Consider the following 26677-nt stretch of genomic DNA (forward strand, 5'->3'; position numbering starts at 1 on the left):
GGGCAATCACTTTTTCACACAGGGCCATGTAGGTTTGGATTTTTTTTTTCCCTTAATAATAAAAACCTTCATTTAAAAACTGCATTTTGTGTTTACTTGTGTTATCTTTGTCTAATATTTAAATTTGTTTGATGATCTGAAACATTTAAGTGTGACAAACATGCAAAAAAATAAGAAATCAGGAAGGGGGCAAACACTTTTTCACACAACTGTAGCTCCTTTTGGCTGTCAGATATTGATATCTTGGTTCCTTTAGACCCCCTGGGCTTGTTCGCACTCCTTAAATTCTCCAGAAACACTGCATTCCACATGTCCAAAGTAGATTTCAGCAGAGCAGTTAGCGGTGCAGTGTGTTGATATGCTGTTTAAAAGTTGCATCTGGTTTTCCACCTTCCCTGGGCCTGTGTTTTATGTATCCGTGATCGCTGAATAATCGGTGGGATTTTCGTCCTCGTAAATCCTTTCTGTTTTATTCCCATTAGGTGCTCTGATCACACAAGCCCAGACGTACAGCAGTGCAAGCTCCAATGGATAGTGAATATTGATATTACACAGGAACTATGGTAACGTGGTTGATATCATAATTGGCATGATATTTGGAGAAATATAGCATTTTTACAACTAAACTACTCTAACAATAAATAATAAATGCATAATAAACAATATATATTTAAGCAATACAATCAGCCACAGCATCTAAATGCAATTTAATACAATTCAGACCAATAAAAGCCTGTACTGTACATAACAACTAAAATCTCTCTCTCTTTCTTAAAATGTTAAATTCAGATTTATTGGCATGTTGGGACAGAAGCCGGTGTTTCCAAAACAGTCTACAGAAGCACATAACACCAGGGAGTGCTGTAAACAGTGAACTTTGAAAGGCTGAGCAGCAGTAATTAACAAATTCCATGTGTGTGTCTTTGTTTCTGTTTGAGCAGGGTGCCGGTACAGCGATAGGAGAGCTTCCTCCATACTTCATGGCCCGGGCGGCACGGCTGTCCGGCGCCGAGCCCGATGACGAGGACTACCAGAGGTTTGAGGAGATTCTGGACCAGACCCAGTCTGCACAGGTGACACACTGCTCCCTGCTTCATCTTCAGTCATTTCATCCCCCTCTGTTATCTAACCCCCCCGCACCTTCCTCCTTCTCCCTCTAACCCCACAGTACTCATCTTGTAAAGCTATAACTTTTACATCTACCTGATCAATTCATTCTCTCCCCTCTGCTCTTTTGCACTTGCATTCATTGCCCTTGTACCATTTCATTTCTAATTCCTCCGTTATTGGTGTTGATCTTTTTTTAGTTTAGATATTTTTAAAATTGGCCAATGCAAAGTCCCTGAAGTGAAATTTGGTGTGCCAGATTCCCACATTGTACCCTGTGTGTGTGTGTGTGTGTGTGTGTGTGTGTGTGTGTGTGTGTGTGTGTGTGTGTGTGTTGACCACTGAACAAGCCCCACCTCAGTGTCTCAATGGCACAGCGGGAATGAAGTGCTTTCACAACGATATGACTATGAGAACAGCAATGATGCACTTGAGTGAAATGTTCCTGCCGTTTCCGTTCGTTTTGAAATCCCCTGTAATAAAAAGTTCTCATATCAAACAACCCTGCAAATGTTTCAACAATGCCTAACAGCTCTTTGTAAATATTTATTTTTCCACCCCTCTTGTGCTTATGAATGGAGGAGGAATGAAGGGAAACATGCGTGTAGGTTTGAAAAGGCTTTTCATCAGACCTGTCTGTCCTGACTGTCTTCATCCTTTAGGAATGCTGTTGTTTCTCCAACAGTGTGGGTCAAACAGTCAGACAGGTCAAGTGCAGAAAAACAACTTCTTCCATTAATGGTTTTGAACTTTACAGCGCTGTCATTTACTCTTGTATTTGTAAATAAACTGTAGCAGACTTTTCCAGACTGTTAGGAAATAAATCCAGTTTTTTTTAATGAGGGTATCCCAGATGTGGGATTACAGAGTGATTCAGAGGAGCGTTCATTTTGTTTCTCGTATTAATTTCACTTTTCAGCATGCAGACAGGATGAGTAACAGTAAAGCCATAGTTTAGATGTGAATCATTCAGTGCTTGCCAGCTGTCTTTGATAATGCAGTAAGCCTGAAAAGTGTGTCTCTGGTCACTAGAAGAAGAAATTCCCCAAACTATATTCAGTCATTAATTCAAATGTAGCCACGGTTGCCAGAACATATGGAATAGTTACTGTGTATGTCACAAAAATGTATTTCACTCTGTCTTATCCCAATTTGAGAAATTATAAAAAAAAAAAGTCCTCTAATGTGTTTTATTTTCACCACTATTGTCACTATTGGTTCTCTCCCTTTCGTCTCTCCCAGATCAACCTGCTTAGGAACCTCTGCAATTAATGTCTTGTTAAAGAATGTATCACCAATGCTCAATCACTGGTGTCACTGCATTTATTTTGCCTTTGGCTAGATCACATACTTACAAAACTCACTCCCTTACTTTGTAGACATTGGTCCAAACAGCATGTTTAGCTTTAATAAAACTGTTTTTCAAAGTATACAGTTCAACATTAAAAAAAAATAATAGAAGCATGTGAATCCCTAAAAGCATTGAATACTCATAAAGGATGCATTGAGCACTGTAGATGTGCTGTATGTGTGTAAGTTGAGTGTTGTTCTTCTAAAGATAAATATTGCATCAACCAATTTTTCATTCATTATCAGCATAGTTTAGCCGACTCCCAGCACGCAAACTGAAGAGACCTTTTGAGACACTGATACTGAAACAATTTGGAGGAAGTCACAAGAAAACGTGGCGAGAAGAATCCGTGCTGATGGTTATCAAAGTGCAGGGGAGCAGCACCTGCTGAAAGTTCCACTGTTACTAATGCTGTGGACAGCTGGGCAGGTTGGCACCAACAGCAGTCCTGGTGTTCGGACCACATGTTTGAGACTGGAGCACTGACATCACCTACTGATATAGTGGCGCTTTCCACCAAAACTGCCAGAAAAGAGTAGAGGCGGTGGAAGAGCGTGACAAACGGGCGGCGTGGGGGGAGAGGAGATTTTGTTTAAATGATCGTCTCAACATCGAAGAGCTTCGGCGTGTCTTTATCCAAACAAACGAACAGTGTGATGCAGGAGGAGCATCGCCTGTTTGTCTCGCATCCTTGCGAGTGCAGATTAGAAGTGACGCTGCATGCAGCTCTCAGGACACAGCCTCAGTCTCGCGCTCTCTCTCTCTCTGACATTGTTTCTTTTTCTGTCCCTCTCTTCTCTTATTCTTTCTCACGCACTCCGTTAGTCTCCCACTGTGCATTGCTCTCTCTCTCTCTCTCTCTCTCTCTCTCTCTCTCTCTCTCTCTCTCTCTGATGATATCTGGCAGCCGTGTGTATGTATGTAATGTGTGCTCGTGTGATTGGACAGCATCTGGAGGCAGGTTGCGATCACCAGAGAGGACCTGCCACATACGGAAACATTTTTTCTCTCACCAGGGCTTTTACCATTACTCGGATGTTCTCAGGGTTCCCTCTTTCGCTCAAGGAGATCCCGCAACACCTCTCTGATTTTCACTCCCACCGTCTACCCTTTTTTCACCTTTTAAGGTGGACACGGATGCGTTCATCTGCTATGGATTTGTGTCAGAGGTTTTGATTGAAAGCTGGAAATCAGTAGTAGTAGTAGGCCAAAGTGGAAACAGACTCCACTGGGATTGGATTGGAGAAACTGTGGTATCGTTGGATCGTTTTGTATCAGAGTGGAAGTGGTTAAATTTTGTCCTCAAGGATGTTACCCCTTCAACCCTACCCCCCTCCAAACACACACACACATACACTCCGCCCTGTGGCAGCAGAGCTGGATTGAGATGCTGACTTCGTCCCCTCCGCTCAAGTCACAGAGGCTTGTAGGTGCCAGAGCTTTGATTTAAACCCCGTGGTATTTCTCCCATCTTGCACGTGCCAACTTCCTGCCACAAGTGCACGTGATGCACGGCAGCAGAGCACTCTGGGTTTTTTTTCTCATTCATTCAACAGAGCTATTCAAAAATAATGAAGTCATGCCTTCTCTAACAGCTCCAGACGCTGATGTCATGGACATCAGCTTTTTTCCCCTCTTAAATCTTAAGCTCAGTGCGAGAGCGCCCGGTGCGCTGTAGAGGAATCCTCCGTATCGACACAGACCATCTCGGAGGATCCTGCAAGGACCGAGTCCATGCTTGTAACTTGATAATGTAGTTATTTCCTGGCTTGTGTTCTTTTTTTACATCCGGCACGGAAGGGGTTAACAGGCTGTGAATTCTTGATTGCCAACTCCCAGGATTGTATCTCCTGTAACTCAAATCAGGGCCATCTGCGCTGGGCGTATGCCTGCCTGCCTTCCCCCCTGGCCTACTGCACTCAAAGGCTCTCTGTGCTGTGGTTTGCCCGGCCCGGTCACGTGACTTCTCTGAAAATGCCCCCTCCCTCCTCCTCCCTCTTTATTTCCAGTAAACTGTTTGAAAGGAGGGGGGTGAGTCAGAGTAAAACCAGCTTCCCTTTAACCACAGCTTGTTAAAGAATTTGTCAACGTGGACTCAGGGGTGCATTTTTGTGTGTGTGTGTGTGTGTGTGCGTTTGCTTGCGCGTGCACGCTTCCGGGTAGATTTGAATGTGTAGCTTTTCTTTTTTCTTGAAAGGGGGCCGTAGCTTCTATTGCGTCAGGAGTCCTTAATCACTCCACTTCCTGTGCCAGAGAGAGCAGGCGCGGGCTTGTCAGGAGTTAATGAGATGAACTTTAGCCATCTTCGTGTCGGGGGGCTCACGGCCGCTTTGGGAGATGTGTGTCTTCTGTGTGAAAGACTTTCATTGAGAAAAAAAAAAGAAAACACAGAGAGAGGGGGAGAAAAAAATGTGCGTGGGTGTTGACTTGTGTAGGCTATGCATAGATTTTTCCTTGTCTTACACTTTAAATTTCCACATGGAGCAGAGTGCCTTGTCGCTGCCTGCTTTTTGTCTATGTTTGAACTCTGTACCTCATCAGCACTACTAAAGACTACTGAAAACAAAGTGTTTGCTTTGTCAACCTTTTCACTACAAGTCCACTTTTTTGATGAGAGAACCTCCTGACCAACTTTCCAGCATTTCCAAAATAATATCACATCGTACAATAAAGCATTTCAGATGATAAAACAGCCAAATAAAACCAATGTCACTATCATAGTTCTTTCACAATCCTGACACTTGAAACTCAACCTGACAGTATATCAGTAAATCCACAAAATAAAGAAACATTAGTCCTTTTATTTTTTGGGGGTTTCTGTATCTAGTAAATATTTCTTTTTATAGCTGTCATCACCTGGCAACTGTAACCACAGAAATCTATTTTTGAATTGAAAATGAGAATTAAATCAAATTTTCAGTTAATGTTCCAGGTGCCATAATTCCATAAATGCTAATATTGTGACGAACATTCTGCTATTCCTCATTTATTAGATCAAATAAACGACGGTATATTTGCTGTGATTAAATCAAAACAGATGTGGCACATTTATCATGTTTGAAACGATGCACAGATTGCTGTACCATTTAATTTAAAAGAGTAAGACACAAAACCGGTAAATTATGGTTTGTGAGTAGCGCGTGGAGTTTGATTATTCAAATAAAATGGGGCTCAGTTCCCCACAGAGCTGGGCGCCATGTGGGGTGACTGTGCAGACTGCGAGTGGAGCATCTGTGCCGTTCAGCCAAATCTGGAACCAAAACCTCCACAGTTTTAATGACGCTGCACCCTTGACAAGATCTTACCAAATGTAATTGCTGCTAAGCCCAGCCCTGCAGGCCGGCGGTGACAGGGGTGGGAGGGGGTGGGGGAGCCAGGCAACCCTTGGCAAGCTGCCTAGCAAAGATGGTGATTTTCCATAAGCTGCCAACAGCAGAGTCTGAATGTCTGAACCCCAGCCATCCAAGATAGACGCTTCTCCTGGTTTAGAAATGCAGAATAGAGAGAGAGTCCAAGTACATAGTTCAATTATAGTAAATCACAGTGTCACAAGTTCACACACACACACACACACACACACACATGTACGCACTCCCCTCACCTCCTCAGGGACCCTTTGTTCACGCTGCGGGGATATTTTCATCCCAGCTCTCATTGCGGGAGCCAATAGCTTAACTACGGCACCTAATGTAAACAATGCATGCGTCATACTGTCACAAAATAAATGGGATTTACAGGCCGTCTCCATGCCACTAATTGTTTCTGCAGGGCTCTGTCCGCACTGCAACACCGGCAGTCGTCCGGTGTCCCCGGTCCAGACAACAGTCCTCAGCGTTTCAGCTGTAAACCATCCATACACATTCCTTCCTTCCCTTCTCCCACCAGCTGAGCAACTCACACACACACACACACACATGCCCACACACACGTATGCACACACAGGGACAGGCTAGAATTAAAACGACAGGCAAGTCCAAGCAGCAACCTTCATGATTGGACGTCAGTGCAGGCAGAAATTCAAATTGTGAACCAATCAGATTCTGTGTCCCTTTGCTCCCCCCACCACCACCTTGTTAGGCGACCTCCCATGTCTCTCAAGTTTCCTATCCGCTTGGTTGCACCCCGTAAAAATGGTCATCAGCACTGTACTGGTTTTGTTGACCATATTAGGTATGATCGTGTATTGCCCGCCCCCTCCCCTGGTTGAAATGAATATGATGTTTTAGAAACTGAGGCCTTACTTTTCAAAAGAAAACCATTTTTTTTCTTCTATTTTCATATGAATATAGGCTTTTTGCTTTTGTTTTTTTGTCAGTTGATTCGATATTATTTTCGGCCGGAAAAATATGCTTTCAGTGGGAAACACTCATTGAGGATACTTAAACATAACATAAAATAATAACACAGGCCACTAACTATTCGAGAGTTTCATTCAAAAATGCGCTGGATGCATTTTATGGGAAATACTTTGCTATATTAAAAACATCAGAAAACATAAATGATTTGGTTAAGGAAAAATAAACTATTTTCTAAATGTCTTAAGTTGTAAGTTCCTTTTAATACCAACATAAATATGTGTTCATATCAACAGTTAAAGTAGAAGTGTGAATTTTCCTAAATAGAGGATATCTTAGTTTGCAACAAAAACCTTCATACATTTCTTTTATCAGCAGTTGTATTTGCAGTAATTAACTGTGAGTGCTTCACATTCACTTCTATTCTGTTTAATAGGCACAAAAAGATGCTTTTAATGTGAAACTTCTTCATACTTTCATAGAGTCAGAGCAATCTATAATATACTAATGTGTTACAGTAAAAGACTGATTTAAATTAAAGCATTTAAATATCTTATTTTTTAGCACAATTTTATGTACGGATAAAGTAAACATACATTTAAGGTTTTATTCCACAAAACAAACAAATGCTTCAGCAAAATCTAATATGACTTAAATATCATTTATAAAAATTAAAAATAACTTTGATCTATTTTGAACTTAACAGCATTTTAAAAAAGCGGTAATAAAGTTATTACATTAACTTTGCAAATAAAGAAACATTTTGTTTTCATGAAAAAGTGCAACAACTTCAAGATAATTTCAGACAAATATAACGAATGAAAGCCGTTCTGATGTTTTTGGCTGTACAATCTATATATACTGCCAACAGATCAAATTACTAACTTCTTAAAGGCTACAATATAAAAAGTCTTGTATCGAATATATTTTATGTCCTCGGTATCTTTGATTATTTTAAGAGTTTTGATTTCCACTCAGAATCAAAGAATTTCTGTACAAAAATCAATGCATTTAAATGTAACAATGGCAAATCTAGTATCGTATGGAAGTAATCATCTCATAAATTACCTAGATATTGAATGCATCTTCCAGAAATATGAAGTGTCCTGCATCAGGGCTTTCCTTTGCGTCCCCACTGTGTTCCCAGAACAGTTTAGTCCAAATCCAAACAGATTACGGCTCCTCTTCCCAGAAAAGGTATATTGGGGGAAAAATCAGTGACATTGCTTTGAAAAGAGGCTTTTGTTCCCCGTCAGGAGGGAATAGGGCAAGACCAGCAGAAAAAGCAAGAATCTGTGAGTCACTGGAATGACCAGAGCCTGTTCTCTTGTTCACAGATTCCCAGTGACAGTGGAATTAATAACTGGAACTAGATGTTGGACACATACATGCTACAACCAGTTCAGAAACTTTCACAGAATAAAGCAGCAGTTGAGCCTTGTAATTATTTTAGAGTTTGTGGCAGGTGAATCTGGGTTTTATAGCCGGGAACATGAAGATATTTATGTTGGCAGGACGGTCATGAATTGAGCACAGGACTTAATTTAATTGTGAAACCCACCTTATCCATTCAAACATTTAAATAAATAGATATTCCCTTTAACAAGTTGTTCATTTTCAGGTCAGTAAATGTTTTTTTGGGATAGATATACACAAGCAGGCAACTTACTTCACCAAGAGCTCCTCATCACTTACACATTTATTTTGGTGAATGTAGAAAAATTCTAATTAAAACCGTGTAAATATTTTAAAGTGCATGTTTGGGGACAGGGTTTTAGAGTTTTTTATCATTTAAAATGAAGCACGGAAACTTGAGAGGGTTTAGAAACACATTCTAAGATTTACTAAGTGAAAATCACTCGATGCACATTTCATTCCAATATATGTATTTTCATGTTCAAAGCAGTTTGCACAGCTGTACGTGTAATTTCTGAGTATCTAATTATTCTGCTTGTCAGTTGTAATCTATGTAGTTCAATAATAGATTTCAACTTTTTGATGGGGACACATTTACAGGAGGTAGAAAAACCTCCAATTGCAGCTTGCTCTCATTTAAAAACAAGCAGAGATTTTAAAAAAGGACTGTTCACTCATTTTTCGTTTCATTTGGACACTAATATGTTTTTAAATATAAAATGGAAAAGAAATTATGTCAGTAAGCAACAATAGTTTTTAAATAAGCTGAAACATCAACATTCAGAAGATGATGGAGAAATCCTAAAAGCAGATATTTGATTATAAAATGTTATCTTAAATTCGGATATGATCCAAAATGTTTTGTTTGATTTAATGTGGCATTTGAATGGGCTTCAGAGCATTCATTAAAAATCATTCCAGCTGGCTACACACACTTAGTTTACACACTTCTGGGATATTCCCTCTTCCACAGAAATGCTTAAAAAAAACCTCTTTGCTCTAAACTGCTCTTAAATAAATGTTTCAGGAGCCCAATTTATTATTTGAATCCAAACAAATCTACTTATCAATCTGAAATGTACCAGAAATGAATTGTGAATTATTTATCGTGTGAAATATAAATCCGTAATAATCATTTTAAACTGTTTTAATCTGTCGGACATAGTCCAGTATTTATACAGTAAAGGCCATGTGATATGTGTCTGATAGAAGCTGTTCAACAATAATTAGAATAATAAATTATTGTTATTTTGCAATTAGCTTTGTTGTAAAAATCAATGTCTCCTGTAAATAAAGCAATGTCTAAATGATGCACACAGTATGTGATCGGTATCAGCTACACATCGCCACGTGTCTCGTGATCATTTAATCACACATTTTTCGCACTTGTGCTCTTTTTCAGGACTTTGCCACCCGAGCAAAAGTAGCAGTGCAGCAGCTCATCCAGAGGGTCGGCTTCTTTGGGATTCTAGCCTGTGCTTCTGTAAGTCAAACCTTTTTCTTTATATTTCATATTCTTCATCCCCATTATGGCGTTTCAACGCTTTAAATCATTTTATCTTGTTCACCAAGCTTTGAACCTGTAGAATACAGATGGAATACATTTCAATGCTGTGCTACATTGTTTCATGCACTTTCTCTGTGTGGTTTGTTTTGTAGTTCTTGAGGTGAATTTACACAATATCAAGTCTTATCGTCTCTATTGTTTCCCCCCCAGATTCCCAATCCCTTGTTTGACCTGGCAGGAATAACATGTGGACATTTTTTGGTCCCCTTCTGGACTTTTTTTGGTGCAACTCTCGTTGGGAAAGCAGTCATCAAAATGCACATTCAGGTGAGCTGCAGTAAAAATTCAATAAATCTATTTTAAATAAGGCCAGGAGGGATTTCTCCAAAACTGAAAATACAGATTTGCGTACAGCAAAGCACTCCTTTCACAGCGCTGGATAAGTTGTGTTGGTCTCGCATCATTCCGAGAGAAACTGCATGTTTGTGCCAAAGTTTGAGATTTGTTTTCTTTAATATTGTTCAGAGGGTGCAGAGTGTGTTGAACATTGAATCACACTCATGCACAAGCCTCTCTGTACTGTAGTCGGCTGGTAGCAAGGAGGCCATTTTGTGAGGCCAAAGTAGGGGGAGTCAACCATTTTGTGATCGCAGCTGCTGCACCCCCAGTGCATTGTACAGTAGACCAGTCAGACTACGGCAGATTGAGAATTTATGGGAAACTAAAGGATACATCCTTACCCTTGAATAAGAAAGTGCTGTTAGGAGACTTGGCATCCCAAACGTTCCTTCTAATCCTGGAAAATCCTCAATTTGTGTCCAGGAATTTGCAGTATGTCTGTGATTACCGTCGGAGGCTCCACTTTCTGTTTTCTTAGCAAACGTTGGAATCGGCTCACTGTGATTCAGAGAGGAAGGGTTAAAAGCAAAGCTTTTTTTTTCATTTAGCCTCATTCCTTATCTTATGCAGAAAGCATTGTCCTGTACCAAACTGAGAAAGAAGGTGGGGTGGGGGGTCGAACCAAGTAAGCACAGGCTGAAGCTGATAAACATTGTCAGTGGGAGGTGATGGAGAAAGAGAGAGGGAGAGATCTGGGAGGGGGAGAGTGGGGGGTTGCATGCATGGCAGGAACAGTACCGGATTACACCCAGGGGTCCCAGGGGGCCCCCAGTGACAGAGGTGTGTCCCTCCCTCGCTCACGGAAAGAAAGACTTCACCCTGCTCTCCGGCATTTCCAGGGGTCCCAATCTCTCCGGTAGCTGCTTGGTTTCATTTTCTTCAAGCTCAGCTTTTGCTTCTAATGCAAATGATTCTGCAGTTTACAGCGTGTGGGCAGAAAACAAGAAGTATTAGAGGAAAGCACGCTGCAGAGCAGGTGACGGTGTCCCTCAACAGCCAAGAGGGAACAAAAGGGGGATTTTGAGGCTTGTGGTGTGTGTGTGTGTGTGTGTGTGCGTAAAAAACTCAATGCTTCAAAGCGTGTTTTGTTTTTTTGTTGTACCTGTGATTCAGGTGTGTTCTCACTAGTCTCCAAGGAGAGGCTTTTTTTGTTCTGCCCTGCCTCCACCTTTCATGCTCACTAAGCCGCACGTCTGAATGTCCACTTTTGAATGGATACAACGTCAGCGCCTTTATGATGCTGCAGGTCACTTGCGGATGATGGGTGATGTCATGGAAGATCTCGTGGGGCCCTTGAGATAGACAGCAGTCCGACAGAAGAGCGTGAGAGGATACGGATTGTCATATAGCGAAAGAGAAATGAGAGAGATGTTTTATACCCTTTGACTTGTTAACACGACCGTTAACGCAGGATGCACTACTCTCCTTATTACTGCCAATTCACTCAGTGCACCTGCTGGTTTGTGATAATGAGTGTTCCTTTTCTGTAAACGATTGGGAAATGATGTAATGCTTCCCTCTTGTTAGTGTGAGTGTGTGTGTGTGTGTGTGTGTGTGTCAAACTGGTTGTGACTGGAATGTGCGTAGCTGTAGTGTTATCAGTTAACTGAAATTAGCGAGTGCAGACGGTGTCACCGTCAGTTCCCCAGCAGAGACATTTAAGGCCTCTTAGTCAGCTTCCCTGTGTCGGCCATGTTGCCGTCACTTCCTCCATGCTTAATGTGGGACGACAGATAACATTTCTCAGTGCCGTTTGAAGAGATGTGGGTGCACAAAATCAATATTTAGGTGCATAACTAAAATTGTCATGAGGGGATTTACTTACTGTGCCGTAACAGTTTGACTGCGACTCACTAATTCTGTCTAACCTTCAATGAACAGCAACACAAATTACAAGACTAGCAAAGGACATGTATGACCCAGATGGTCTGTTACATAACCTGACAAAGAACACTGTAACAGAGCTGATCAAAGACTGCTGTCACATGAAATTAAAATCGTTATTGTTATTTTCATTGTAACCATTGTTATCATTGTTATCTTCATTGTGACGTTGTGGGTGTTGTACTGATGGGACTTCATTTATAGTCTCGTTTATTTTACTCTGTATATGTTCTACATTTTTTTCCATTCTACACTTTCATTGTTTTTTAAATGCCATGGAAGTTATTGGTGGTCACTCTAATCCTCCCAATTAGGCCAGTTTACAGCATCTGCACTTTAAAACCTCGAATCAATATATTCAGTACTCAATAGCCAGTGGAGGTCCATAATTGAGACAGATCTGCATGTCAGAAAGTAGTGTTTCATTGTATTTGATCAGTATCAGCCTGTTGCAAAAGCATCTTGAACGAATATTCTGATTGTCATGAGGATCAATTCTACTTCAAGTGAAATAAGGTGGAACTAAATAACATTTGACTAATTGTGGCCCAAGTTAGATAAGACATTTTTCAACAGTAGAATATATCTTTTAATGTGAAACAAACTGAAGCGACACATTTATATGGAGTGAAATCTTTATGGCTCCATCATTACATAAAATGGAAAATTCTAGATGTCTCATCTCATATGCCATTTTATACACTTGTCCCTGTAATTCGGCTGTATATATTTAGTATCTTTGGAAACATTGGGATCTGGACTAGAATTTAAAATAAGGTTCTGTGGGTTTGAACAATCCTTTTCTGCACAACATAAGTTTGTAATGATGGACCCGCCAAAAGCTCTGTTGGGTTAAGCCTTTCTAATGGCATGTTGAAGGCAACCTAGATGTTACTGGATCAAACCACATTTTTTGTGGTCAAAACGCATGTTTGTTTATAAGAATTCAGTAACAATTCAAGGACCTTTTATAGGACCTTTTATAGGACCTTTGAAAATAATCAGGTCAATTATTGGGTGCATGTCCCTGCCCCCTTGCAGGAGGACACAGGGCTGATATGAGCCAGAATGGCTGCCAGTTGCCTTTCTGGCCCGATGACTAAGCAGGAATCAGAGTGGACAGGAGCCGGCCTCCAGCCCCCCTCTGAAGCAATGACACATCTCCTTTGATTCCTCTACTGCTCTATCCATCCAATCCTTTATACACACACACACACACACACACACACACACACACACACACACTCTATCTTCTGGTGTGATATGCTGACCTAGTGTACTGTGTTGGTCATGTGTCATAGAGCCTAAGCCTTTTATTTCTTGCCCTCCATGACAGAAGGGCGTCTTCATGACTGCTTTTTAGACCAAACCGCAGTGGCGGAACAAGGCATTGGCTCGGGCATAATGGGTAGGATGCGTGTGTGTGTGTGTGAGACTGTCCGTGAGAGTGGGAGTTTAAGAATTACTGATCAAACTATGATGCACATGATGCCTTGTTCTGCGCCCCAGCAGTGACCTCATGGTTCAGTAACTGACTCGCTCTTTCTGTGTGTTTCTTTGTCATACAGAAACTGTTTGTGATCGTCACCTTCAGCAGGCACATAGTGGAGCAGATGGTCTCCCTCATCGGGTGAGTAGGCCTCAATTTGTGTCTGTCAGTGTGTGTGTGTGTGTGTTTATTTGCTCACCAAAAGTACCCTGTGGGGTGTGCAGCTATCACACATGAAAGAGTTGATGCCAAACTTGACGGTTGACGGACCTTTTTTCGGTGGCCGTGTCCCTTTGTGTGGAATCTGCATTCTCCTCTTTGTGAATCTGATGAAGGTCACGTAGAGTCAGAGGTGGCTTTGAATTAAACATGGTGATTTCTTTTTTGGAAGATGTCTTGTTGCTTTATCCTGCTTGCAATGCTTTGTGCAGACGTTGAGGCTTTGTCACATTATGTTCTCCGTTGGGCCTCCTCACTCTGCCGTTATAGTCTACATTGTGATTCATGGCTGGGATTTTTCCACTGGATGACGATGGGCATGAACTTGTTCTAGTTTCTTCACAGGACGTTATGAACTCTTGTCTGTCATAGAAACCTCCCCTGTGCTTTTTCTCTCATGACACACTGTTGTTGCTCCTACCGACCTGCCTGATCTAATAGGGAGCTCAAGCCAACAGAGAGGGCCTCTGCTGAGTGTCCAAAGATGGTTTACGCTGATCCAACCTTTCATTCTTTCAATAAAATAAGGCCCTTCAGGTGTCAGACCACTCAGACAGTATGTGCACTAATGTGTATTAGCTTGAAACGTCTTGGGAGGAAAGAAAATATCGAGCTTGAGTTACAGATGAGAGTGATTTCACGAAGGAAACTTATTTGTGCCAGTATTTATTATCCACCTAGTGAAATTCCTTGTATGTGCACCATACTTTGGCAATCAAACGGTTTTGATTCTGATTTGTTTATGCCAAGCTGGAAACAGCATCAGAATTTACAAATGGCATTAGGTTAATTTGTGAATTAAGATACCGGTTTTATCATGAAGCCATCAGACACAGCAGGCTGCTTTTGGAAATAAAAAGAGAAGAAAACAGAAATCTCTCAATCCCACACACATGCAGATTCTGAGCTTCTTGGAAATAAGAGCTAGATGTAAGCTGAAAGAGCCTTGGTGCTGGGTCTGGGTGCTGATGGGTGCCATGATGGGTGTCCTTGTAGAGATGCCAGGGGTTGCAGCTGGAAACTGCCCTTGACACACCTGCTGGTGGGAGTTTGTTTATTACACACACACACACACACACACACTCATGCGCTCTTGATCTCTCTCACTCTCTCACACACACACACACACACACACTGAAATCAGTTGATGAGATTGCATCAGCTCTCGTCCTTGCCATGTTGTCTTTTTGCACATTTGATTTGTTTCTGAAATGAATTTTGGAAGTCTTAACTTAAGAAGCTGCTGTTGCTTTCTTCTCCATGTGTGTATTTTATTACACGTGTGTTCTGATTGAGGTCTAATCAATGAAGCTGAGATAGCACAAGCTATACCAAAAGGTTTTTAGGTGTGTGTGTTGGGTTTTGAAAGTCCTGTCCTCTCTTTTCAGTCACTGTTCATTGAGCTGCAGACTCAAAGCGACAGATGATTGGTTATTGACAGGTTTCAGTCTGACTCACTGCCCGCTTCTTCTCTGAAGGAAGTTTCCCTCATTACAACTTGTCAACCGTCAGCTTCCTTCCTCACTGAGGCCTTTCCCCCCTCAGCTCCGATTCTCACTCTCACTCACACATCACCTTATGAATGGGTGACAGCCTTTCAATTTTAACCCTTTAGGCACAGACAGACAGTGTTAACTGTGCAGGTGCTTGAAACTAAATTTACACCTTTACACCCGCTTAAATGCCAGCACCTGCAGTAGCCCCCACCCACTGTGCCCAGTTGCAAGTTCTTGCACACACATAAACCCTTTGTGCGCGCGCATGCACGCACGCACACACACATACACACACACATACACATACACACGTACACACGTAAATGTGTCCTCTGGATGCCCTCTTTCTGAAAATGTATTTCATTTATACTATACATCTCGTCTGTTTGTGTTTTCCCTCAACTAAGCCATGGGACTTTTACAATGTTTTCAGCGAAGCAATTAACACCTGATTTTAAAATATAATAATATCTATTCCACTTTTTTTTTTGTTTTCATTTATCGAGTGTATGGAAACACTTTTTTGCGAAATCTCTATTTCTTGATCTTGCGTAAACGGATTCCTAAAATAATTTCTTACCCAGCCATACCGGCATAAAATGATTGATGTTTTTGAAAATTCTTGCACAAATGACTAATTTGCTGTGTGGTCTGAGTTTTATAACATCTGTGGTATTTTTTAATTGTCTCATGCAAAATGTTTTAAGATTGTGGAGCATTTGTTCTCCTTTTCAGCTGTTTTTGCTAAAAGATTAAATACTAAAGACACAATTTGTGTCTTTATTTAAAATAGAATGAAGACACAAATTGTGCCCAAAGTTCAATATTTGGGCACAATTTGTTTTTGTTTGCTTGGCTCTGGATTTAGTATCTGTAAGCTTAGGGAATACTATTTGCCTTTGTCGGTGACTGAAGGGGCCGTGGGGATTTTCATTCTCACATGACATAGTACAATACTACACAACTCATTTTCTACTCTTTGCGTGTCGAGTGAGCTATTTGGCACACACACGGATGACACAAAGGTCAGTGTCTGTGATACCTCACACAGAACAAATGATCACACACTGAAAATGTAAAAATGATTTATCTATTTTAAACCATTTAATTGAAATAATGTTTCAGCTCCATGACAAAACACACAATAACATCTTTCACTGTGAGTTCATTAGAACATTAGGACCTAACAGGAGTAATTTTCCTAATCCCCTGAATTGCTTGTGTAGTGTGAGTTTAAATAGTAGTGAAAAGTGATCAAAACAATGTACATGTGTGAGCATGGTGGTGCCTCTTTGCTTTATCTAAACATTTATGGCCCATTTATTTCATAAATCCTAACTTAGATATAATAATGAAGAGCTGATTCAAACACGGGCTGCTGGCTACATGCTGTTTTGTGATTACAGTGCAGCATTATAGTTTGGTTATATTTTCATTTGGTAAATATTCCTAGAATTATGATGATGGATATTTCATCACTCAACTGGACGTGTCCACACATTTTAAAGTTTCATGAAGAATATATTTTAAATATGGCAATAAGAGTTCTGTATCAGGATGTCGACATATTATGTCTGAATTCATTTAATAAATGATGTTATTTACAAAAGTTGGCCTTTTTTAGGGACGTTTCTAAAGGTTTTCACTTATTCATCAGCAGTTCAAATCAGGAAAGTATTGTTTCTCTGAATGACAAATAGAAAGTGTGTTTCTGAAGTTCAGCCTCACAAGAGAGCTTTGGATCTCGTCATGAGGCTTTAAAACTGTTTTTCATCGCCTCTGTTAACAAAAATGACAAACTCTAGTTTTTTTTGTTTATTATACAGGCTTGAAATAAAATGCAGAGAATATGCAAAGGATCTTTTTTTTTAGAACAATTTGAACATGAGTGACTTAAAGATGTCCGTTATACATTTAGTCTGGTGTTCCTTTTGAGAGTGAGACCAAAAAAAAGTGTTTGGTAGAAAAATAAGATCTGTCCTTTGACAGTTGTTAAATCTTGTTCTTCCATTTTCAACTGTTTTTCTAATTACTGTCTGTTTGGGGGGGGGGAAATGCGTGTCAGACATTTCAAACTTGACATATTACTTCTTGGTGTGTATTGTGGAAACAGATTTATACATCTCTGGTAGATGAGTTCCACTCTTGTTTTGCTGCCGTGCTAAGCATTTATGGTTGAATCTAGAACCCTCTGTCAGCAGTAGCAGGATAATAATAAAGATAATTTCTGCTTTGAAGCGCCACAAAGTCACAATAAAACCCTCCTCGTATGCCTTTTGGGCTGATAACAACAACTGATAACCAGGTCTGATGGAGCTGTGTGTCTGATCAGACTTGTTAGGTTTCCTATGCCCTGTGACTAATGTACAGATGTCTCCTCTTCAAGGACGGCTGTGCGTGTACAGTCATTGTTTAAGTCAGGAACAATTTTGCAAACTCTTACAAAGTGAGGCTTTGATCAAGATCTGAAGCAGTTGTTTCATGCTGTTCATTTTGCAGTTTTTTGCCTTTAGTCATAAAAACAAGGTTGTTCTTTTTTCTGTTACATGGTCTTGGCTTCTATTTTTACAACAAAACTTAAACTTTTAAATTACATTTTATCATCCAAATTTGTCATTATACCTAAACTCTATGGATCTCTCCCTGAACACTTGGTCTTATACCACAACATGCTCGTTTTCTACACTTGAATTTCCTTTGAGTTTTGTGTGCTAGTGAGGTCAATAAGCCTAGATGGACTACAAAGTATGAACAAGCCCCTGCTGCCGTGCTCCATATCATTTCAGGAAAACAGATTAATCTTTCTCTGTGCCCAGTCCTCCCTGTCCTCCTTTCTCTTATCTCAGCTGGTGCTTCGTCAGCCAGTGAGGTGGTGATATACAGCAGTAAGAGCTCAAAATCAACCGTTGCATGCAGTAATGGAACGGGGAGCTTTCCTATGTATGACATGCTGTCTGGGCCTCCGGTCCCCTCGTTTACACTGTTGTGAGTCGCTTTGTTTTAGCTGAATTGCTAACTCTGATTCATGCCACTTTTATAGCAGCCATAAGTGATGATACGTGAAGAGGAAAAATTAGCTGTCTGCAGGAGTCCAGTGTGTTTACACCGTGTCAGTGGTGACTGCGGTGGGATTAGGTTTAGTTTCTGTAGAGGTCTGTGAGTGTGAGGTGATTGTGTTTGTGAGAATGTGGAAAAGAGAGAAAATAAGAGAGGAGCAGAGACAACAAGAGAGACACCATTACAGTTTAATCCCATTATAGCTCATCTTCTGGCTTTGCACTTAAAATGACTGCTCTCAATAATCCATCATCTTGATTGAGACACTGTCTGTGTCCTATATTGAGCTCGACAAATCCCTCAGACTCTTGTGTCAAGGAAGTGCTATCACTGTTGGACTCTCGGGGAGAAAGCCATTGAGATGCAGAGAGGAAGAGATGAGACCTGAAAAGGTAATCCAGTAGAAACTGGTGCACGTCTCCATGAGAATGCACCCATTTACATGCCAGTCCCTCTCTAAAGCGAGAGTCCATTACCAGCACAATGGGCCCGCAGATGGCTGGTCCATCCACACAAGGCTGTCGGCATTCGAGGACCACAGCAGGCAGGCCTGCTCAGCGGGAGGCCAGGGGAGAGTCACAGGTCAGGGCACGGCGGCCTGGGGTTGTATGAGCCGCTCACCGGATCCTACTGGAACTTGAATTGATTTTTTTATTACATTATTATGAGAGTAACGGCTCAGTGGCTTTAGCTGTGATGGTATACCTTAACTAGGTACTCAAAGGTTGTTATTGGCTTAAGCATCATTTACACTGTTTGTTCTGGTTTCTTTCTGTGCTTTGGTTCTGTGTGTCGGTGAATTTTGTAATAAAAAGACCAACTTTGGAAGATATCCACTTGATTTAGACAGTATGAAAATGAGGGATTATTACTGCAAACAAATCCTATTTCAATTTAAATATGGGCACCTGACAGACTGGGAAAATTGTGAACCTATCCTTTAACAAAATCCATTATCTTCTTCTGTTCCTGTTTCTTACGAGCATGGAGGTCAAAAGGAATTCTTCTGTATGTTGACCGTCAAACAACTCAAGTAAAGTTGGGTTACTGGAGAAGTGAAATTGCTGAGAAGCATGCAAGCTATTCTGGGTTTTCACAGTAGTGCAGTTATTTGCGTGCGTGTAAAAGTACTGGAGTTAGGGGAGAAAAGTCTGTTACTGCTTCTTTCCACTGAATTTCACCCATCTTGAACACACACCCTTCACTCATATAGAAACTGTGGTTTCATGCTGAATGTGGGGTTGTCTTGGTTGAAGGTAACTGTGGCGTTGCCTTCTAAGAGTTGAAAGCAGGGAGGGATTTTTTTTACGTTCCCGATGTCACAATATAAGTCTATGTGAAGCAAAATGCACCAATTTGAGGCCAAGAAATTCCTTGATCAATCAATATTATCTGTGCAATAAATATACAGGACAAATATGAAAGGAAACATTTCTATGCCAAAGCTTATTAGTTTAAAGTATTTTACACATGGTGATGTGTGTTGCTTGTCCTCTTGTAGAAGAATGTGAGTGAAAGTGATGAAAAAATGTATTTTTTTTTTTAACCATTCACACCTTTGTCACATGACCGATCCTATAAATAGCCCTCATTGAGCCATATGAGCAACGTCTTCCTGTTAACCCAATCTGCCAGAAGGGAGTATTTTCGCTCCCGTTAGTCACTGGGTGCTCTGGTCACCTGAGAAGCGCTCTGACAAAGATGGCATTGATCAGTCCTTCCATTGCCTGCCCTTTTCTCCTCAAACAGTCTGACGCCTCACTTGGGATGACGGGATCAGAGGCAAACATGGCAAGACAGTGGGAGTGAGGGATCGAGCGGCAGGTCGCGGCCGACTCTCTCTTTTTATACAACGTTGTTAAGTTTAATGCGCGGTCCGGCGGGGCATCCATTTTCTCATCTCCCCCAATTCCAGTGTGATTACTTCGGCCCACAAGCTCTGACAGAAATACAGAGGCAGTAACAGTCAGAGAGAGGTTTGACTCTGAGCCAAAAGGTCTTACCACAGCCATTAAAAGTAATACTCAAATGTCAAGAAGAGTTATGGTTCGGATTGTGTGTTGTAGGTCTGTGTCTGCAGGTAATGGCACCATGAGGGAATCAAAGGGGTACACAAAATTCTGAATGTAATTGTAGCTTTGATGAGTAAGTGTGTATGTGTGATTTTGTGTGAGTGAGAGAAAGACACAAAGAGAGGGAGAGGTCAGATACGTGTTCCAGGTCTGGTGTCATATTATGTGCCTCTGGGGCACAGTGTGTGTCCCAGGACTTCCTGCTCTATTCATCCCGGATTCATTTGTTTTGGGTCCCGGTCTCACACTCTGCGCCGCTTTCGCTCATCAGATCCTTCCTACGCATGCTCAGGCCAAGGCGATGAAATTACTAAAGTATTTATTCATCGGGATAGCAACTGGCTTGTATGCTGTTTTAGGAAACAGTACACCATTGATTCATTTTTAGAGCAGCTCATTTATCAGGGGGAACACAAAGCTGACCTTGAGCCGCATCATCCACTGAAGTGTATTGTTTCGTGAATCCCATGAACATCGTAATGTGTGCTTCACCAGTTGTCACGAGTATGTGTGTCTTCGTCTATGTTGTGTGAGAGAGGAGTCATCCCAGACAGGACCTGACTCAGAGGCCAGCCGGGCGGCCTGCCTGGACCCCTATCCCTCCCTGCCCTGCCTCCACCACACCTCATTCAAAACAGACAAGTTGTCCCTAATCAGCCAGATTCACAACAGCGAGTATTTGAGAGGGAGGAGAGATAGTAGGGAGGGTAAATATGCTCATAATGCTGATTATGTGTTTTATTTGTTTTATCCCAGACACTTGAATCATTCACTTATTATTTTGTGTCAAACTTCAGAGATTCAACAATGTGAACACAATTTATTACTTTGACTAACACTTAGAACGAGGCCGCCATGCGATCTCAAATCACATTCACACAGTACAACTGTTTTATTGGGAAATAACGTAGCACTTAGCTTTTTGTTCAGTTGTTGTTCCAGCAGATGAAGACATTCCGGAGCATTCTGTCGCACAGACATCAGGAACTTTCACTTTTCTGCACTCAGTGGCTGCTAACCACAACCTCTGCGGCATGTGGAATCAAATGCATGGCTATACTGTATGTAAACTCATCAGAAACTTAATCAGATAGCTATCATCACTTTTGGCAATTTGACCTTTATTTTGCTTTAGTGATGTACAAACTTTGATGCAAAACAACAGACTGAATTGACCTTGCGGCCTGTCTTAACGACGAATACTTCTTTGCTGTTTTGTGAAGCAGTCACTTATAGAGCAGAAGTAGAACGCACAGTTTAGAAGCGGATGGTATACAGCTTTTGTGGCTTTTATAGGTAACCTATGTGGTTGTCTGAGCAGCATGTCACAGTGTATATGAACCACACAGACTGCATACAGTCCCACAGTGTACTGTATCCTGAAAAAGTCCCTTACACCCACCTTTGTGCTCACTGGCTAACATGCTGTGTTGGATTAGCGACATACATGCATTGAATCCACAGAACAGTCGTACTTCAAACGGTCTCAAGTTGTCCTTTATTTTAAGAGCCATATTCCACCCGTGACCTTGATTCTTTGGTGTGTTTCAGACCTTCACGTTTATCTAGCATAGCATATCATAAAGTGTTCATTCATCTCCTCTTGTCTTCATTTTTCTGAGTTGCTGCAAAGTTTCCCATTGGGGACTAGGAAAGTAGGAATACAGTGTGTGCGGTTATCACCGGGTCATTTGATGTTCATTTGAAAAGAGGGCTAGACGTTGCCCCATAGGAAACAATGTCACCATAGATCCCACACAGCGACCGCTCCTGCCAGCATGACATCACAGGATGGATGGAGACACTGGAGTATCAGCGATGCCCTACACCTTCTCTTCTGTTCTTCCACCCACTCCTCTATTTCCAGGCTGCCTGTCGCTGCCACTCTACAAGCAGCAGTATGACTTGTCTGGATGTGTCTCCACTCACATCTGACTCATGTTGAAATGGCCCAGGCCTGGTTACACAGTGACCCAGCAACCCCACACACCTCCACACCCAGACCAGGAGGGCCTGTGTGGGCATGCCGACCTGAACCTGGGGGGGTCGTAAGGGTTGGAGAGCTGTTTTATGTGGCTGTCTGGGAAGTGAGAGGAATAATAGACTTCTATAATTGGTGCCCCCTGATTTCCTGGCAGCACTGTGGGCACCGGAGAGGATAGCATGTGTCCGAGCTTGTGCACATGTGTGTGTGTGTGCTGGCTGACACAGATGGCTGTGGAGCAGGGATGTGATAAACACACTGGGCAGGGGATCTCCGTCCAGGAGTGGGCTTCATGCTTAAGTGGTGAAGTCACTGGGAAAAAGTCCGGTTGAACTGGAGGAGGAACACACACACACACACATATATTACCTTACAGCATTTGCACATGAATCAAAATTGTCCTCACAATAAAGTAAAAGACACTCCTCCATAATTCCATTATTGAATCATTCTAACAGTCAATAAAATCAAATTGGGGCAGTAGTAATTTATCAAGCCATGAGCTGATAAAAAGGAGCGAGTCAGAGAGTCTGTGTTTTGCTCAGAGATGGTGTAGAGGTCAGAGCTTCAGTACCTCGGGTCAGAGCGCTGCCTAACCACAGTGTGCGTGTGCGTCTTGCGGCGTCTGTGCTGTTGTGTTAGGTGTGAACTGTGGCCCCGTAGAACATTGGGTAACACTAGCGATTGCCTAAGCCAGTTGTTGTGATGGTGTCGTAACCAGTTGGACCTGGCCAGGGTTTGGCTGTCATGTGAGCCCTTGTTCTCTATCATCCCCTCAGGACGTCAGGGCACGTGTGCGTGTATGTGTGTGTGTGTGTGTGTGTGTGTGTGTGTGTGTGTGTGTGTGTGTTGAAGTGCCGTTGGAGGTGGCAGCCTTCAGAAGGGGCAGACAGGTCAAAGGTCGCCTCTGACTCATGCCCAGTGGAATTTAGTTTTCACAAAAACGAACACAGGACGCCTAAACACGCTCCACACTCTGTGAACAGCAGCAGGAAGTGATAGTTCATTAAGAAAAGAGAGGCTGACATGGCCCTTCAGTAATAAAATGGCTGCCGGAAGGTGAGAGATGTGGGCTTTTCCCTCCATATCATCCTTTTTCCTCCATATCATCCGTTTAGTTGGAGCGTATTTCCCCGTCGTTTCTTCCCTGATTATTGAGCGAGATAGCGTCTTTTCTTGGTTAACGAGCAGACGGGGCCTGGTTTCTGGAACTGTTCTGTGCGGTTTTTCTGCAGGTGAAGGATATATGACTTTTTTGTACTCAAGGCAGTTTCCATCCATCATGAAACCGGATGTGTAATTTTTAAAGATGGAAATGTGGAGCAGAGGATGCTGTTTTGTACCTTTATTTTTAACCCGCAGCTCTGCAACAAGCATTGTACTCCAAAAGATACAAATACTGTATGTGCTACTTTTTCTTTGTTTGAAAAAAATGCAGCTGACTGCTCTTAAGAAACAGACTATTTCTCACCTGTAAGTGATGTGAAGATGTCCTTTGTGTAGTTCACAGAAAATATTTGTTTTCATATTCTATTCTGACTTCTCCAGCAGACAGAGGGGATGTTTGTGTTGATGAGAAAGGGACCTGTAGAGGATGCAGGTCTCACAAATCTTCAATAACGCCTTACCTTTTAATATTTACAATCATTTTGTCTTTATTACTCAAAAATGATTTTGGTTCAATATAAATAAATTCAATATTCATACTTCAAACTGTGTTTGTGTGTGTGTGTGGTGATAGCAAACAGATCTCCTTGTTCTCCCTACAAACACAGGGCTGGTCACACCATGCAAATAGTGTTTCTCTGGTTTGATGCTCTAATCTAAAATGAACTAACGGGCAACATGATTGAATTTTACACACTGTTGCAAATTGTCAAAGAGTTTTTGTCTTATTCATATGTTTATGTTGCACAGATGTGCTGTGTGACTGCACTGATAGTGACTTTGAAAAATGGAAAATTGATGAGTTTGATGGAATTGTAGAATGATGGTGCTGCGGAGCTGTTCACTTAACAAAAACAAAAACAGAACTTGGGTCACTTTGAATTTATTCTTGGATGAGGTGGTATTCCCCCTCTCAACACATTTTGCATACTTTAATAGCACAGACTTGAACAAAAGAAAGGTCGGAAAGTGTCAATTTTCTCTTTTATTTGAACTACAGGATTATACCTGCATGAACATGTACTGCTGAGCTCCTCCTCACATGTCAAATAGAGTATAGTCTGTCATGTTAAACATTTATTCATTTCTTTAAACACCTCTGTTGTAACTTTTCATTTTATTTACTCTATTAGATAACAAGTGTCTTGATAGATTTACTTTTGACTGCTATAATTCATACATTCCTACAATCATTTGCTCTTAATATCTTGAACACCACATGTTACCAAATTTGATGTTGATGAAAACAATAATTTGAACACACTGCTTATGTTTCCTATTATGTGCAGGTATATGAAACCCAGCTATGTTGTTGATATTAAGCCACACACATTTACTGGGAATCATTTATGTAACCCGGGCATGTAGAGCCGATGATCTTTGCACAACTTCTGGAAGTGATTCAGTCAATTGGAAAACGACGGTTATAAAGTTTGATAGGATCCACACATGTCGGCTTTTATGGTTGTAAAACCACCTACATTTTCAGACTTGTCGTTGTTGTGATTATTATTATTATTCAGAAGAAGAGACACTTTTTATAAAACCGTTTGGATCAACTGCAATGTTTTTTAAACTCTGCAATAAATTAGTTATGTCCATTTATATTTTTGGGAAAATACCCAAAAAATTAGCATTTTTTAATTGAAATACATAGAATTATTTATGTTAATGCATTATTTTAATTAATGTACTGCATTGATTCATGTGAAAATTCAGAATTACTTTCTGTCCTTTACTGCTTTTATAAATTATGCAAAAAACAGTTCAGAGAAAACAACTATAAATGAAATGTAATTTTAGGCTCATATAGGTGATTAAATACAATTAAAGGCCATGAGCTTTATTTCAGCATGACTAGTTGTGTATTTTCTCAATTTAATTCGGAAGAAAATGATTAAATCCAATATGCATGTTCTTCTGCACGCCTACTTTAATATTTATATATATATATATATATTTATATATATATATATATATATATGTATGTATGTAAAGATCAGACTTTCTGCTTTTTAGATAGTTAGATAGCTGTAAATAGTTTTGTTCAAACTGATTCATTTCCCTGTTTCTGGAGGCCACAGTGTTTAGGAGCCTCACCAATGACAGAAGATAGAAGTGAGGAGTTTTATTTTAGTCTCGTTTAAAGCCCATGATTTTAACAAACCAGTTTTTAGTGTTTGCTCAGTAGCTGCAGACTAAATATTTCAGGCTTATTGTTTGCCAAATTACATCTTGCGGCTGTTGTTAATTTCAGCTTCTAGTTTTTTTCCTCCCTTGTCTCGACTCAACAGAACTCCAAAAATACTTTTTTAACTTTCCAAACTTTTACTTAACATTTAAATCAACTTTTACTACAATCACTGAACATCATCATACTATTTATTACATATATTCAATGCATGCACAAGTTACACAAATCTCTCATTTACTTCCAGTTAGAAGTCAATTTAATCTCAACACTAAGAAAGGTGATAATGTGAACTTCTTTCATAGAAACATGTTGAGCTCTGGTACTTACTGGTTGTAAATCATGAACACACTTACAGTAGAAACACCCTCTGCAGAAAGTGAAAATATATTCCCAAAAAGCAGAAAATCACCAGATTTTTAATGGAAAGACCAAGAGACTGTCCTGACTGTGAGGCATTAAAACATGTTTTAGACTGCTGGCTTTCAGCTTCTTTGTTGGTGGATTGGCCCAGGCTCATGACTCAGTATTGCTCATCGTGTAGGAGATGATTCGCCCGCCATTTCGCTCGCTCTTTGTCCTTGCCTGTTTACTTTTATCCGCTGAACTAGTGTATTTCCCCTGTGCTCTCTGATCTTTCTCTTTCTTGTGCAAACTCATATTCAGCTTTTCATCCAGGTTGTATCTTTAATTAGTTTGGTAAGTTTCTGTTTGTGTAGATGATAGGGACTTTGTGACGTGGGGGGATGGGAATAGGAGAGGCTTTGTTTCCCTCCAAAACAAAAAAAAACCTAGCTTGATTTTTGATACCGTGTCCTAACCATTTTCTATTGTGTCATTTAAAGCGTGATCCATCCGTTAGACTTCCTGTCTGCTTTGCCCATTCACTTGTAGGATATCTATTCCCTCGTATGAAGTTAATCATTACGAAAAGGCTTCCTTCTTATGAACTAAATCATTTAACACAATCTGGGGTTTTTTCTAACCATAACATAAGTGTGTGTGTGTGTGTGTGTGTGTGTGTGTGTGTGTGTGTGTGTGTG

At 40.9% G+C, this 26677-nt stretch overlaps 1 protein-coding gene across 3 annotated transcripts in view; it reads left to right on the forward strand.

Annotated features, from left to right (window-relative positions):
• The window catches only part of LOC116388754 (vacuole membrane protein 1-like), a 55858-nt gene that overhangs the window by 23804 nt on the left and 5377 nt on the right, over window positions 1-26677 (forward strand). For all 3 annotated transcript variants that reach the window (XM_031856906.1, XM_031856905.1, XM_031856907.1), the window contains 4 exons: window positions 942-1073; window positions 9572-9652; window positions 9887-10003; window positions 13528-13589. In XM_031856906.1, coding sequence (XP_031712766.1) covers window positions 942-1073; window positions 9572-9652; window positions 9887-10003; window positions 13528-13589 — 392 coding nt within the window. The remainder of the gene's footprint in view (window positions 1-941; window positions 1074-9571; window positions 9653-9886; window positions 10004-13527; window positions 13590-26677) is intronic.

This window comes from Anarrhichthys ocellatus, unplaced genomic scaffold (assembly GCF_004355925.1).
Source record: "Anarrhichthys ocellatus isolate YVR2014 unplaced genomic scaffold, GSC_Weel_1.0 scaffold18, whole genome shotgun sequence".
In the NCBI taxonomy this organism is placed as follows: Eukaryota; Metazoa; Chordata; class Actinopteri; order Perciformes; family Anarhichadidae; genus Anarrhichthys; species Anarrhichthys ocellatus.